Genomic DNA, 15,560 nt, shown 5'->3' with positions numbered 1-15,560 from the left:
TCTTTGTTGCTTGCTACCTTCTTAAATGTCGCCTTACCCAGATTCACTTTTTTGTGCCATTGTTTTAAAACTTAAATTAAAATGTATTTGTTTATTATTATCATAGTTTCATTTACCTATCATGCTATACTACTGTTTTTCAGTTGACTCCCTTCATTTTAATTAAAATGAATTGATTTTAAAACAAAACATTTTATCAACACCTTAATGCAAAAACCCGTACTATTTGACATGTGATAGACGTATGTAAAAAATTATGCCTATAAGCTGTGAAAGTAAATCAAAGGTACCAGTGTTATTACGTTCTAGCTTAAATACTTCTGGTAAAAGGGGGAAATGAATGAGTATCATTTGAAGTGTGGAGTGCATATTAGACATCAAATTAAGATTATGTTTTCCATTGATAAGCCCAAAAGGATAAAAATAATGGAAATATGTTTTTTACTCGATGTTATAGTAAATTCAAAGCAGCTACTCAACACTTAACATCTCAAGTATTTGGGCCACATCTACCTTTGCTGTTTGTTGTTTCTGCTCAAGGACACAGTTTTGTTTTGTGGGAAAAACAATACTGCTTTAGAGTGGAACTCTGAAAGTGAAAGTACAGGTGTGGTCACCCCTCTGCGCTGTGCTTCTTTTGACAATAACCCACATTGACCGTGCACTTGCTGAATTGCTGGCACTGTTCAGCGCTTTCTGTGTGTGATTTCCTTCAAACATCAAAACAGCCTCACCAGGTAGGCACTGTTAATGCCATTTGAGTAATGATGGAAACCGAGACACAGAGAAGTCAGATAACTTGCCCAAGGTCACCCAGCATTTAAGTGGCAGAACAAGATCCTCACCCAGGTCTGTCCGTCTTCTGAGCTCGAGGCTCTTACCACATTCTGTGCTCTGCAGCAACTACCTCTGGTACATTTTGTTGTGAAGCAGAGCTGTGTTATCTGTGGTCGGCAGAAACTTGTTGCATGGTAGCTGGGCAAGTTCTCTCTTCCCAGTGTTCCGTGTAAACAAAAATGTAAGCCGTAAGCTGCTTTCAGAAGGTTGGGGCAGTACGTGCTTGTAGCATGCTGTGTTCTCTAGTGAGAGATACTGTAAAATGAAAAATGAGATTAGTGTTTCAGGTTGTACGGTTGCCTAATTATGCTTTTAATTATTCATGTAAAACAAGTAAAATGACCCCTGACAGAGACATAAATGATTTAGGTAAAATCAAATATTTATAAGATGCTGCTGAGTCCCTGGATGTATTGTAACAGATGCACTCCAAATGCTTTGCCTCCGTCCTTTGGATGCAAAATGGTAAGTATAGAATCTGTAACCGGCTGAGAGTCATCAACAGTGTTTAGGACACTACTGAGCGAATTCATAGGTATTTTGGCTTTGGCACGCAGGTTCAAAATAATAGTTAGTCTTCTAAAAATATTATATCCTAGAGATCACCCACTCCAGCGTTCTTGCCTGGAGAATCCCAGGGACAGGGGAGCCTGGTGGGCTGCCATCTATGGGGTTGCATAGAGTTGGATATGACTGAAGTGACTTAGCAGCAGCAGCAACAGAGATCACCAAATGACAACCCCCTCCTGCTTGTTCTTACTTTTTTTTAGTGGTTGGGAAAATTTAAAAAAAGAAAGGAGAAAAAGATTCCATAACCTGTGAAAATTATATCCAAATTGTAGTATGGATAAGTTTTTATTGGAACAAAGCCTCACCTGAGCATTTACTTACTGTGTTTCACTGCTTCTGCGTTATGAACACTGTTAAGTAGTTGAAAAGGAGCCATAGGACCCACCAGTCCTTCAGTATGTCTTGTCTTAACCTTTTACAGAAGAAGTTCGCCAACCCTTCTTCTAAACCATGCTAGCAGAAATAAAGGTGGAACAAAGCTGTAGCATATTCAATCAGCTTAAGAAACACTTTTATTTCATCTTATCCTTTAATCTCCATTCTACTAATTGAATATTTTTCAGAAGTTGGAGGAAAACTGCCTTTTGAATGCAGTAAAAAGGGATTTACACAAACAGGTTTCCTTCACTTCCTTTTAGTGCTCCCTTAATATAGAGAAGTGCTGAAACTAATTATACTTGTTTTAGAAATGGGTCATTAGTTTAGTCTCTATCTTTTATGGAGACCTAATTTTCATGCAGAATTTCTCTCTAAGACTCGAACTGGGATCTCTTTAGGAAGAGCAGATGATGAGGATATGAAAGGTTTTCCCTGGTTTTCCCTGCCTTAAAAAAGCTTAGCTTTTGATCACAAACCATTTAATATATTGATTGGAACTTAATGTGTATTTAGCAGCCAATAAGTATTTGAATGAATGAATTCAGTTCAAACAACAAGGAGGGGGAAATATATGACTTACAAAATAAAATCTTTTTATCCACTTGGGTATTACATTCCTTTTGGAAAAATAATTTTTCTGCTAGTATAAGTCCATGTTTTTGGTTCTTGATTTTTCTTTTCCAGGTTTTAAGGAAGAGAGATGTGGTTTTGAAATTTAGGATTTGAATTGATTGACCTTTTTTCAGATGGGCTAAGCAAAAGTTTAGTAAAGTAAATCTACTAAAACGCAGTTATTTGAGTGACTTACTGAGAATTTTGACTGCACTTCCCTGTACACCGTATCAAATATGAACACATTCCCCATCCCTGGCTGTCTTCCCTTTATTGTTGCCTCAATATTGGTTTCTTGTAGTCACTAAGTCATGTCCAACTCTTTATAACGCAATAGACTGTAGGCTGCCAGGCTTCTCTGTCCATGGGACTTCCCAGGCAAGGATGCTGGAGTGGGTTGCCATTTCCTCATCCAGGGGATCTTCCTGACCCAGGGATTGAACCTGGATCTCCTGCGTCGGCAGACAGATTTTTTACCACTGAAAAGCCCGCCTTAGTATTTATAGACCCTGCAAGTATTATTACTTGATACGTTGCCTAAGTTTTCTGATTGAAGAAACATGTCTTTTGCATCCAGCCTGTGTGTATTTCCATCTCATTCCAGAGTGAATCTTGGGGTGGCACCAGGCGAAAGAAGTGAAAGTGTGAGTCACTCAGCTGTGTCTGACTCTGCGATCCCATGGTCTGTAGCCTGCCAGGCTCCTCTGTCCGTGGGATTCTCCTGGCAGGAATACTGCAGTGGTTTGCCATTTCCTTCTCTAGGGGATCTTTCCAACCCAGGGATCGAACCCAGGTCTCCTGCACTGCAGGCAGATTGCTTACCAGCTGAGCCACTAGGGAAGCCCTAGGAATCAGTGTTTTAAGAAAGAGAAATAATTTTGCTCATCAAGCAGATTTAGGAGACCTGAATCAAAGCAGCGTATTCTGTTATTGTCTGTGATGTGTGCTTGTGTTTTCTTTTCCAACTATGAAATGGATAAATTCTGAGACCATTCCCTGGGAATTTTCAGAAGTTAGAGTCAACTGACTCTTGAGAGCATTCTTCACCTAGAATGTGCTAATGTGTGCAAACTGATGTTTGGGGTTTGCGTTTTAACAGGTACATGAGGAAATAATTCACGTCGTATAACCATGAGCTTTTTTAATGTAGCAAAAGATATCTTTTCAGTTTGGTTTGGAAACTCATTGTTCACCCCCGCACCCTATTTTTCACAGTTGCCATCCTGCTGAAAGACGACTATTTTGTCAGCGGCGCTGGCCTGCCTGGCAGATTCAAAGCTGAGAAGGTGGAGTTTCACTGGGGCCACAGCAATGGCTCTGCCGGCTCTGAACACAGTGTCAACGGCAGACGGTTTCCCGTGGAGGTGAGTGCAACCTGAGGCTTCAGGGACAGCTGGGTCCTGGGCCTTGGCGGTAACGGAGTGCTTTGTCTTTATCCCCCAGACATTTTGCGTGTAAAACTTGTACCATTCTTTCCTTTGTGTCTGAAAATCCTACATATATAGCATGACAGAGGATAGCTGTTCTCCAGTTTCTCATCTTTGTTTAATGGGCACAGCATATAGAAGTCACAAACATTGTGATTTGAGTCGACTTAAACCCTTGGTGGATGATTTCAAACCCTTGGTTTTATTTGACCCGATTTCTTCTCTCTGTCCGTTTCTGAAACCCTGCTTTCTAAAAGTGAAATTCTGTCTTCGTTTTGACCTTTTACAAAAGTGAAGGGGTAGTTGATTTGTGAATGGGAGTCTCAGAACCATCTCTCAACAGGGAAGATGCTTGAAAGGTTTGTGTGCTGCTGAAGAAGATGCTGTGGCCACTGGTCATATGATTCACTGTTACCTTTTTGGGATCAATGGTGTCATTTTGCCTCTATGTCTGTTTTCTCAGAGATCCATGCAGACAAAAGGGTGGGTGCGGTAGGTCAAGACATGTACTTGAGAGAGAGGGAAGGCTCAGTTCTCCAAGCTCTTGTTTTAATCTTGGTGGGGACAACACATCTGCTCCATTGCTAGCCTCATTTTTTTATATCTTTAATCACAGTCAGGATGTAAATATTCTTTCCTTGGGACAAGCGTATTTGTTGATTATTTGGATGCCCACATGGTAAGCTTTACAGATTTGTGAAGGAAGTAGGTAGGCTTGTACCCAAGCCTGTGACTGAACTCAAAACATGAAATGACAACTCTCTTAGGGTTTTATGACTTCAGTAAGTCATGACCTACTTGGGTCATCTGATGAATACTTTCAGTCCTTCTCCATAGAGAAAAAATATAAATGTGTACACACACATATTTGCTCGTAATCTGTAGGGTTTTGTCACTCACCCTCACTCCTCAAACCCATGAATGGGCCTTTTAGGTAACTTTGAAGCTTAGGTGAAAAATCTCTACAAGAGGTGGAAATGAATAGTATTTCTTTGCTTATACATGTTTATATTCACATACTGATTTGTCTCTCATCCATGATTGCTGGAGAAACCAGAGATCACCATTCTGAGAAAGTGCTGCATATTTTTGTTGTTGTTGTTGAGCTGATGAATTCACGGTATTAAAAATTCTTTCTGCATTAGCATTCCTCTATCATGGGACTTCCTGTCCTAGTCACATTAATGTTATGCCTTATGAGTAGGGTTTCTACTTAATGGGCTCTTTTTCTCCTTTTATGTTGAATGAATCATTTCTTAGAAATCTTAGCTTGATTTGTACTTGGAGAACTTGATTCCTAGAAGCCAAGTTGCATCAGGTTTTGAGGTTCGGGGTTCCTCTTTTGTTCCTGTCGGCCAGTTCGCGTTGGCAGTGCAGCTGAAGGGAAAGTTTCTGTCCAGCCAGGTTTGCGCTAAAGCTTCTTTATCTTTGAATCAGGCTGCCATTTGTCTAGTTAATGTTGATCTGGACAAAAGACATGTACTTGAAAGTTTGGGAAACTTAATTTGGCAGCTGGCTTGGAAAAGACAAACTCTGAAAGAAAAAACTGGAAACTGCCTGCCTCATGCTGAAATCACATTTCCTAGTGCCTGTCTCCTCCTCCTGTTTGATTCTGGAAAGATGAATAGAATAGATACATATTCTTTTGAAAATTTATTGCTTTAAATGAATTTTTTTTAACTCAAAAAGGTCCATGAAATTTAGAAACTAATTAGAAATGGCAGCTACAATGCCCAGACTTACTTTTGGACCAAGCTCTTTGAATTTATTTCTTCTCAGTAATGTCAGATGGTAAGCTGCCTATATTAATTGGGTGCTTCATTGAAACCCATCTGGTTCCTAACTTGTTTTTCTTTTTAATGTGATAAATATGTTAAATTACTTAGTGGTTGTAGTTGGAGGAACTTGAATTTCAGAGATCAAAGGTAACGGGATCAAATTTAGTTGTAAAATATGCACAGAAATGTTGCTCATTTTTGCACAAGAATTAAATTGCTTGGAGCTCTTGATTAACACCAGCTCTTCCTGAGATTTTTACACTGTTTGAACATCTCAGACTTGGTTTATATCTTCCCACATAACTACACTGCTTTTCAAGATGTTAAAATGAAAGGGAGAAAATCATAATGTACCACATGGTAATTTATCAGCATTGGGGATATTATTGGTCTTTTATAGAGAGCCAGAGAAGGAAGAGACATTGTGGACGATTGGGCTGGGATTGGTCAAATACAGCATTGATTCTCCACTGGAGATATCATCCTCCCCTTCAGAGGACATTAGGCATCTTCTGGGGACACTTGGGGTTGTCGCCGTTGTGGGCAGTGGTGTGCTACCAGCATCTAGTGGGCAGAGGCCAGGGATGATGCTACGCATCCCAATTCATAGGACAGCCCACTGTCACTATTGGGAGACTCTCGGGAAGAGAAAGCTGTGTGTGTAGTGGAATCCAGCCTTCCTTTACTTGTGTGGCATCATTTTAAGTAGATTTGACTAAAGAAGCCTCATGGCAGAGTTGTTCCGTCCTCCTGCGGTTTTTAGAGAAGAAATTGCCTCTCTTGCCTCATGGGTCAGAGTCTTGCCAGTCCTGGTTCCTTTAGATTCCATTTGGGATAAAGTCATGACCTTGAGTGTTTCCTATTTCTTCAGTTGCCTTGGCCCCAGCGCTGCAGATTGGATTTTAAGTTTATGCCCCATGAGATTCTGGATCTGCTCCCTGAGGGTAAACTGCTACAAACCCAACCTTGGATGTTTTGCTGCTTCCCAGGAATTCTTTGAGGTCATCTGCAACAACTTTGTACACATTCAGAAATTAAACCTCTCCGTGTTTTCCTGGCTGAAATCCTGGACTCAGCCTTGTTGTTCCTGCAGTTAAAAACATCCAGCCTAACAGAAGAAATAAATGTCCTTGTTAAAACAAAACAAAAGCCTTTCAATAGTGGCATTCTTTACAGCTCTGTTAAAATTAGAAAAGAAAGTCGAAATCAGATGACAAGGCTAGGAGACTAGACCCACTTTGGGTCCTCAGATGCACTTACCTCCTAGTATTCAGTTTTATCTCTTGCCTAGAAGCAGATTTGTCTGGAGTGCCTTCTGTCATGTGGATGCTGGGTTACAATGATGAGGCAGAGAGCCTTTTCATCGAGATAATTATACTCGAGTCACGACACAGATATTGACCAAACACTCACATATACGGGTTTGTAATATTGGTTGTGAAACCGTCTCTGAAGGAGAAGGGCATTTTGTCGTGAGATGGAAGACATCGGTGGAGACAGGTATTTATTAAGAGGGAAGAGATTAATTGGAGCCTGCCCAAAGAACAGAGGTGTGCAAAGGCCCTGAAACAGGTGATACTTACTTACAGGTACCTTTAAGCAATTAAGAGAGATCAGTTGGGGTTTTGATAGGATAATACCCTCCCCCAATGTTCACTCACTAATTTCTGAAACCTGTGAACTTATTTGTTACTTTGTCCAGCAAACGGGACTTTGCAGATGTGATTAAGCATCCTTAAAGTCAGAAGGTTTAAAATATTCCTATGATTAGAATAGGGGTTCTGTTTGAGTTTTTCCATGGTACTCCACTTTGTTTTATCTGTTCAATCAGTTATCTGTGATGGCTGTGTCCTGAATATCCTCACTACTCCATACTCATTCCCTGTTTTAAATAAAGGTTCATGTAGCACTAATAGGAATTGAATCATGCCGTGTTTTCGCTAATAACTGAAGTTAGAGTTAATGCAAACGGAAACCTCCAGATGAAACCCTCTGAGAGCTCCATTAAGGTGGAGGTTCACTGCATGCTTATTTTCTGAGGTAATTAAAATCTTGTTTATTACAATAAGAGATCATGGGAGTTGTTGATTCAGACTTATCGGTGCTTTATGAGTTGAAGTCTTCAATAAGCTTAAATGATCCAAATTGATTGTGTGTGCCCTTTCCAGTGAAACTCACAGCTGGTTCACTTCAGTTCAGTTTAGAGCATCTTAGCAAGTGAGTAGAAGCAAAGACATTTTTCCTAATACATACCGTGCACACACTACCATATGGTGCAGGTCCGCAGGGCCTTAGCTGAAACCCTTGAGGCCAGATGTTTTAGAATTCAGTATCTTTTTTAGAAAGGCATGATGGTGCATATGTCATATATATTTACAGAAGACACATAGTGGGGTCTAGGACTATACCCCTTGAATACATTTATATTTCTGCAGCATGCAGATGAATATTCACACAAGTAGGAAATATCAATATTCTAAGTAGCTTCATGTCTCTCCACCTCTGATTTTACTACTGAATTAGTTTTGCACCAAAGTTATAAATATCAATAATAACAACTTTGATCTCAGAAGCTTTTGAGGTTTCGTAGTCACTGATAAAGGATTTATCAGACATTTTAAAAATTGGTCCACAGTGTGGCCCTGGTTTATGTTCCAAAGAGTGTAGGTTATTTCCACCCATGACACAAGCACGCACTAAATTCTTTGTCTCCCTGATGGGCTGTGTACGTCTGGGTACCCTTCTCGTCCTGCTGCCTGCTCTGCTCAGCCGTGATACCATACAACATTCTTAGTCAAAGTTAGGTTTTGTCCAGGGGGCAAGAAGGTGCTAGTGTTAGCCTGACCTCAGTGTGTGATTCAGTCCCATTTTAACGTTCTGTTTGAGGCTGCATTCTCCGTATCCACATCTGTGGATATGTTACCTGGACCTACTCTGTATTCGTTCTTGTCTGCTCAACACCTACCTTTGTGCTTAGAGTCAGCCTGATGATTTTCCTTTCATTTTGTGAAATGAATCTTGTTTTTCCAGTGCTTCTGTCCTGTTCTGGTTGGATAGTTGACTTGCCTTAAACCCCTAGGTTATGTCCAGTAGCTCACATCTGCCTTCCTTCTCCCAGGTAAGATGCTAAAAACAACCTAAAGTGATTACAAGAAAAACAGTGACATAATGTACAAGTAAAAATGAATCCTAGTTAAGATTTTGGAGACATTGGGACCCAGATTCTCGAGTTCTAACACTACACTTCAGCCGGGGCACTTAGCATCCCAGAAGCTCAGCCGTGCCATCTGTAAGATGGGTGTGGTAAGAGTGCACTCATGCTCTTGTGACACACACAGAGGCATCACACTCTGTCACCGTCTCTCCACTCATACAAGCATGGCAGTTACTGCATAACTCAGATGTGGACCAGTCCGGCTGGGGTTTGAACTGCCACGTGGAGTCCTAGCTACAAGCGTGAGAAGAGATTAAGTGGGCTGAAGGCAATTTGCCCATTACTCTTGTATGAATTTCTTTTTTTTTTCAGCTGGAAATAAAGGTTGACATATGAAATGCCTTCTTGAAGACTTACTGTATGCAATGGCATTCCAAAGATTATTAGAAGTCCTCCATTGAGGAAATGTGTTTGAAAAGTGAAAGTGAAGTCGCTCAGTCGTGTCCAACTCTTTCCGACCCCATGGACTGTAGCCTACCAGGCTCCCCTGTCCATGGAGTTTTCTAGGCAAGAGTACTGGTGTCGACTGCCATTTCCTTCTCCAGGGGATCTTCCTGACCCAGGGATCGAACACAGGTCTCCCACATTGCAGGCAGACACTTTACTGCCTGAGCCCCCAGGGAAGTGGAAGTGTGTTTACCTTTGTTTAAATTGGTATTTTTCTGAACTTACATAACTGCTGTCTCCCTCCTTTGTCAGTGTAAGTTAGGCATATCACTCTTGCGGAAATGAGGTTCATAACTTTCTCCTCTCCTCCCTCAGTCCATATTCCTTGTAAGAAGTTGAGTCCTCTTCAAATAAATGTTTTCAGAGGACAGACAGGATGATTTGGATTTCTGTCATGTTGAAAACTATAAAACCAGCAAGGCTTGTTCACAGAACAGTTGTTTAGTGTCTTTATAAACTCGATGCTATCTTGCTTTGTCATTACAGGAAACTGTCATTAAAGGGAGATTGAGAAATTTTCTACTAAAAATAATTTTTGCAGTACCACCCTTTTTCTTTGGCCTTGGCTTGTTCTTAACGTAAATTCCTGCAGTTGTTACAGGTTCTTGGAAAAGGTGCTTTGTATGCAGAGCTTCCTCAGTCGGTGGAACTCAGGACAGGACCTGGTTTCCTTGTCTTGCCCCATCCTGGAACATAGAAAGTGTTACAGAAATTGTTACCTGGTTGTCTAGTGTTGGCTCTTCGGCGATGTGTCCTGTTTTTCTTTAGTGGCTTCCATCACATGGCAAGGGAATTGGTTGGACTTCAAGTAATGACTTTATTGAAATAAGGATTCCATGAAATATTTAATTTCCATCTGGCTGATTTTTTTTTTTTTTTTTTTGGTAATACATATGTCCCATGTTAATTAGGTTTCTTTCCCTGATGGCTCTGCAGTAAAGAATCTGCCAGCCAATGCAGGAGATACAGGTTCGATCCCTTATTGGGAAGATCTCCTGGAGAAAGAAATGGCGGTATTCTTGTCTGGGAAATCCACGGACAGAAGAGCCTGGCAGGCTAGTCCGTGGTGTCGCAGAAGAGTCAGACATGACCGAGTGTGCACACATGCACACCTGTGTTAAAAAGAACATTTGAGGAGGCCCTAGGACTTCATGCTTATCTCCAAGGACAGGGGAGCCTGGCGGCTGCAGTCCATGGGGTTGCAAAGAGTCGGACACGACTGAGCGACTAAGCACACACAGTACCTAAAGTATGCTCCGTGGAGAAGCTCCGGCGTGGCTGTACAGAGCCGGAGAGTGGGTTTTGTGAGACGGAAGCAGTCTCGGTCCCCTATGTGAAGATGTCCGTGGTGTCCAACAGTCCTCACCACACACTGTCATCCTGCGATCTGAACTTGACTCAGGACTGCTTGATGCTGTGTCCCTGTCATGTGGGGTCTGGCAACTGGTTGCATTGCACTGAAAAGCTCAGACAAGCAGAGGATACTCTCTGAAAAGCAGCTTGGTTAAATTGGAAACATTCTCAATATAGAAATGTGAAGACTTCGTGATGGGGGTGGGGGAGGGTGGCTTGGACAACCAAAGAAAAAGACTTAGGGAGGCCATGATGGTGTCAGAGGTGGGGCTGCTGTTACCGACTCAGGTCCTTGGACTCGTGATTCAGTAGAAAGTGATAAGGCCACGGGTGGAATTCAAGCATCGCTTCACTGGAAAGAGTGCTGAGGGAACCCGAAGAGGTTGGGCGGGTTCCTTAAAAGGGGTGAGGGTGAGGGCAGATTGGTGGGTCAGGCTGGAGGGTTGGCTTTGGTGGCCTGCCTCGCCCTGGCTGCTGCTGCACACGGGGATCACACCTTGCTTTTGCTCTTGCATATCAGCAATGGCAGTTTGGTTTTGGCCCTTTGGTATCTTACTGTTAATAATTGTTACAACTGGGCCTGCTGCATTCATGCAGTTATTTTTATTTATTTTTTTAATTTATATTTTTGAATTTTTTTATTTCTGGCTGCACTGGATCTTCATTGCTGCATGTGGGCTATCCCTGACTGTGGTGAGCAGGGGCTCCTGCAGTGGTGCATGGGCTTCTCATTGCTGTGACTTCGCTTACTGCAGAGCTCGGGCTCTAGACCTTGTGGGCTCAGTGGTCGCTGCACACAGGGTTCCTTGCTTTCTAGCATGTGGGGTTGTCCCAGACCAGGGATCAAATCCCTGTCTCCTGCATTGACAGGTGGATTCTTAACCACTGGAAGTCCCTGGTTATTTTTAGACTCTTATAGTTTCTTTGTATTTTGTTGCTTGAGGAGACATTTGTCCAGGTGTAAGCACTGCAGCTCAGGGTCCCAGGTTCCGACCTGTCTCACTGGTAGTTATGATTGTGTAACAGCGATACTACAGACACCATTTAATAAGTGTTACTTGTGCCTAGAATGTTTCAGATGTTTAATTTTCTCATGTGCCTTATGAAGGCGGTGCTCTCATGATAACCATGTAACATGGCACAGCTGACCTTCTGGGACGCTAAATGGCTTAGCTGAGGTTTACTGTTAGTACTCCAGAATCTTGGTTCCAATAATGACCATTCATTTTATTTGATAAGTTATTTCACTGTTTTTCTTATCATCACTGTAGGTTGTTTTTAGTGTCAGCAGTAGAAATAGTTTTGTTGACATCATAACCACTGTTTATTGTATAACAGGAGAAAAAAAATCAGAGAACTTAAAATGTCCAAAGATGATTGAACCAGCAGTAAAACATACAGTAAAAAAAAAAAAAAAAAAAAAGAGGAGAAGTGAACAGAAAATGCCATCAGCTCCTTGCCTGGAGATATCTGTAGCAAGCACTACATGTTTTATCCGGCTTGACCACTTTAGTCTATTCTCTATTGTGTAGAGAGCGACACTGATAGTATAATATCAGCCATACGTTGTAATTTAAAATTTGGGGTAGCCACTTTAAAAGAGTTAAGAAGAAGTGTTTTAATTTGATTTTAATAATTCATTTTATTTCCTTTAATTTATATAATAATTATCACTGTTACAATTTTAATTATCTATTATTTTCACCAAGTTATTTAAAAATTTGGGGCTTCCTGGGCAACACTAGTGGTAAAGAATCCACCTGCCAATGCAGGAGATGCAGGTTCAATCCCTGGGTCTGGAAGATCCCTTGAAAAAGGGATAGGGCTACCCACTCCAGTATTCTTGCCCGGAGAATTCCGTTGACCAGGGAGCCTGGTGGGCTACAGTCCATGGGGCTGCAATGAGTAAAATTTTACTATTTCAACGTGTTGTTTTGCAGTTGCTCAGTAGTGTCCGATTCTTTGTGACCCCATGGACTGTAGCACAGCAGGCTTCTCCTTCACCATCTCCTGGAGCTTGCTCAAACTCATGTCCATTGAGTTGGTGATACCATCCAACCATCTCATCCTCTGTTGTCTCCTTTTCCTCCTACCTTCAGTCTTTCCCAGCATCAGGGTCTTTTCCAATAAATCAGCTCTTTTCATCAGGTGGCCAAAGTATTGGAGCTTTAGCATCAGTTCTTCAAATGAATATTCAGGGTTGATCTCCTTTAGGATTGACTGGTTTGATCTCTTCGCCTGCCAAGGGGCTCTCAAGAGTCTTCTCCAACACCACGGTTAGAAAGAATCAATTCTTTGGCGCTCAGCCTTCTTTATGGTCCAACTCTCACAGCAGAACATGACTACTGGAAAAACCATAGCTTTGACTATACAGACCTTTGTCGGCCAAATGATATCTCTGCTCTTTCATATGCAGTCTAGGTTTGTCATAGCTTTTTCTTCCAAGGAGCAAGCATCTTTTAATTTCATGGCTGTAGTCACCATCTGCAGTGATTTTGGAGCCCGAGAAAATAAAGTCTGTCACTGTTTCCATTGCTTCCCCATCTCTTTGCCATAAAGTGATGGGACCGGATGTTATGATCTTTGTTTTTGACTGTTGAGTTTTAAGCCAGCTTTTTCACTCTCCTCTTTCACTGTCATCAAGAGGCTCTTTAGTTCTTCTTTGCTTTCTACCATAAAGGTGTTGTCATCTGCATATCTGAGGTTATTGATATTTCTCCCAGCAGTCTTGATTCCAGCTTGTGCTTCATCCAGCCTGGCATTTCCTGTGATATACTCTGCATAGAAGTTAAATAAGCAGAGTGACAATATACAGTCTTGATGTACTCCTTTCCCAATTTGGAACTAGTTTGTTCCATGTCTGGCTTTAACTGGTGCTTTTTGACCTGCATACAGATTTCTCAGGAGGCAGGTACGGTTGGACTGGTATTCCCATCTCTTGAAGAATTTTCCACAGTTTGTTGTGATCCACACAGTCAAAGGCTTTGGTGTAGTCAATGGAGCAGAAGTAGATGCTTCTCTGGAATTCTCTGGCTTTTTTTATGAGCCAGTGATTGTTGGCAATGGGATATCTGGTTCCTCTGCCTTTTCTAAATCCAGTTTATACATCTGGAAGTTCTTGGTTCACGTACTGTTGCAGCCTGGCTTGGAGGATTTCAACATGTAATGAGGATTAAAAGCTGAGATATTTCACATTCTTTTTTTTTTTTTAATCGATGTGTATTTTACATTTAAGAGATCCTCTCAAGTCAGACTGGTTGCATTTCAGAGGCTCAAGATCCACGTACAGCTTGTGGCTACTGTACCTACAATGTGCAAGACTTGAGAGCACCAGACCTCAATAGCAAAATCTAGATAATAAACTGGGGTTTCCCTGGTAGCTCAGCTGGTAAAGAATCCATCCTCCTACAATGCCAGAGATACCAGTTTGATCCCTGGGTTGGGAAGATCCCCTGGAGAAGGGATAGGCTACCCACTCCAGTATTGCTGGGCTTTCCTGGGGGCTCAAATGGTAAAGAATCTGCTTACAATGCGGAAGACCTGGTTTGATCCCTGGGTTAGGAAGATACTCTGGAGAAGGAAACAGCTTCCCACTCCACTATTGTTGCCTGGAGAATCCCACGGACAGAGGAGCCTGGTGGGCTATAATCCATGGGGTCGGAGGGTCAGACAGGAATGAAGCAACTTAAAACAGCACACACAGTTAATAAACTAGACAAAAGAGTAGCAGGGATTCTTTAAGAGGAATCTTTGTGCTGAATTTCTGGTAATTTTTGCACTTCTGCTCTCCCAACAATAAAACAGACTCTGTAGTTCACTTTTGTGTTGGGATCTGAGTTGGTTGTTGAGAAGCCTTCCCCTGGATGTGATATAGGGTTTCTTTTGTTCCTTTATAGACTTTCGGGTCATTTCCCATTGTTTAATTTTACGACCTTCATTCCTGGGGCTGTGAGCACTATTCTTCTCGGAATCCATTTCCAGGCTGAGGAAGTCCAATAAAGCTTGCTGGGGAGACCTTTGTGCCCTGGGGGCAGGGATGGACCTCAGGCAGCCAGATCGGATCGGGATTTATGGACATTGGACTCAGAAACACACACCAGCACAGACACCACCATCACTTTTTTTTTTTTGATCCTGTCAAAATTTGAGCAGGAAGGTTTCAAGTCATCTTAAATCTAAAGCCTTTATCTAGTTCTTTAGTGTCAGCATCTCTCACAACGGACAGTCAGAAACATTTATAAGGAATAGAAAGAAGTCAGGATTGAAAGAAAGTCTGTTTCCCCCCTCCCCGTCAAATCCCGGGCATAGAATTTCATTGCATCCCCGTTTAATGAGATGGGAGCAGATCCCTACAGCTTCCTGCTCCAGTTGCATGGCCTGGCACCCTGTTTGTGCAGCAGAGATACCAGTCTGGGTACATTTCCTGTGATGTACTGAGGCCTAGCTGTGCAAAGTCACCAAAACCCCGTTTTAGTTAAAAATGCAAAATTTTATCTCCTGAATGTTTGAGGATGTCTTAGAAGACTGGGCTGTAAAACTCAGGTTAATACATGAAAGATACTTGGGTTAATAGTAAAATATCTTCTAAATCCCAGCCCTTTCTATTCAGATTGAGCTTCGGTTTTTTAATTTCCCTATTAAAACCTTTACTGCTTAGGTTAATAAAGTTCAACATTCATGGAATCTTCTTAATTTATGCCTTGGAGTTGGCCATTCTCTGATCAAGAAAAGCTCAGGGTGAGGGGGAAAAAAACTCATCCTGTGATTTTCTGACATTGCTCATGCTGCCTCTGACTTTAATTTTGCCTGTCTCTATCTCCTTGTCTCTTTCTTTTTTCTTTTCTTGTTTTATGTCACCTTAAATATGTTTATTTTTCTGGCCAATATGGGCTGAAATATCATAACTATACATAGGCAGTGCCCTTGGGAAAATACGTCTTTGGT

At 41.7% G+C, this 15,560-nt stretch overlaps 1 protein-coding gene across 5 annotated transcripts in view; it reads left to right on the top strand.

Moving 5' to 3' along the window:
- Positions 1-15,560, top strand: part of PTPRG (protein tyrosine phosphatase receptor type G) — a 775,417-nt gene that overhangs the window by 453,847 nt on the left and 306,010 nt on the right. For all 5 annotated transcript variants that reach the window (XM_070359914.1, XM_070359913.1, XM_070359912.1 and 2 more), the window contains one exon: positions 3,613-3,761. In XM_070359914.1, the coding sequence (XP_070216015.1) occupies positions 3,613-3,761 (149 nt within the window). The remainder of the gene's footprint in view (positions 1-3,612; positions 3,762-15,560) is intronic.

This window comes from Bos mutus, chromosome 22 (assembly GCF_027580195.1).
Source record: "Bos mutus isolate GX-2022 chromosome 22, NWIPB_WYAK_1.1, whole genome shotgun sequence".
NCBI classification, from domain to species: Eukaryota; Metazoa; Chordata; class Mammalia; order Artiodactyla; family Bovidae; genus Bos; species Bos mutus.
The sequence above is the reverse complement of the archived record's forward strand: the minus strand, read 5'-3'. Positions and strand labels throughout refer to the sequence as shown.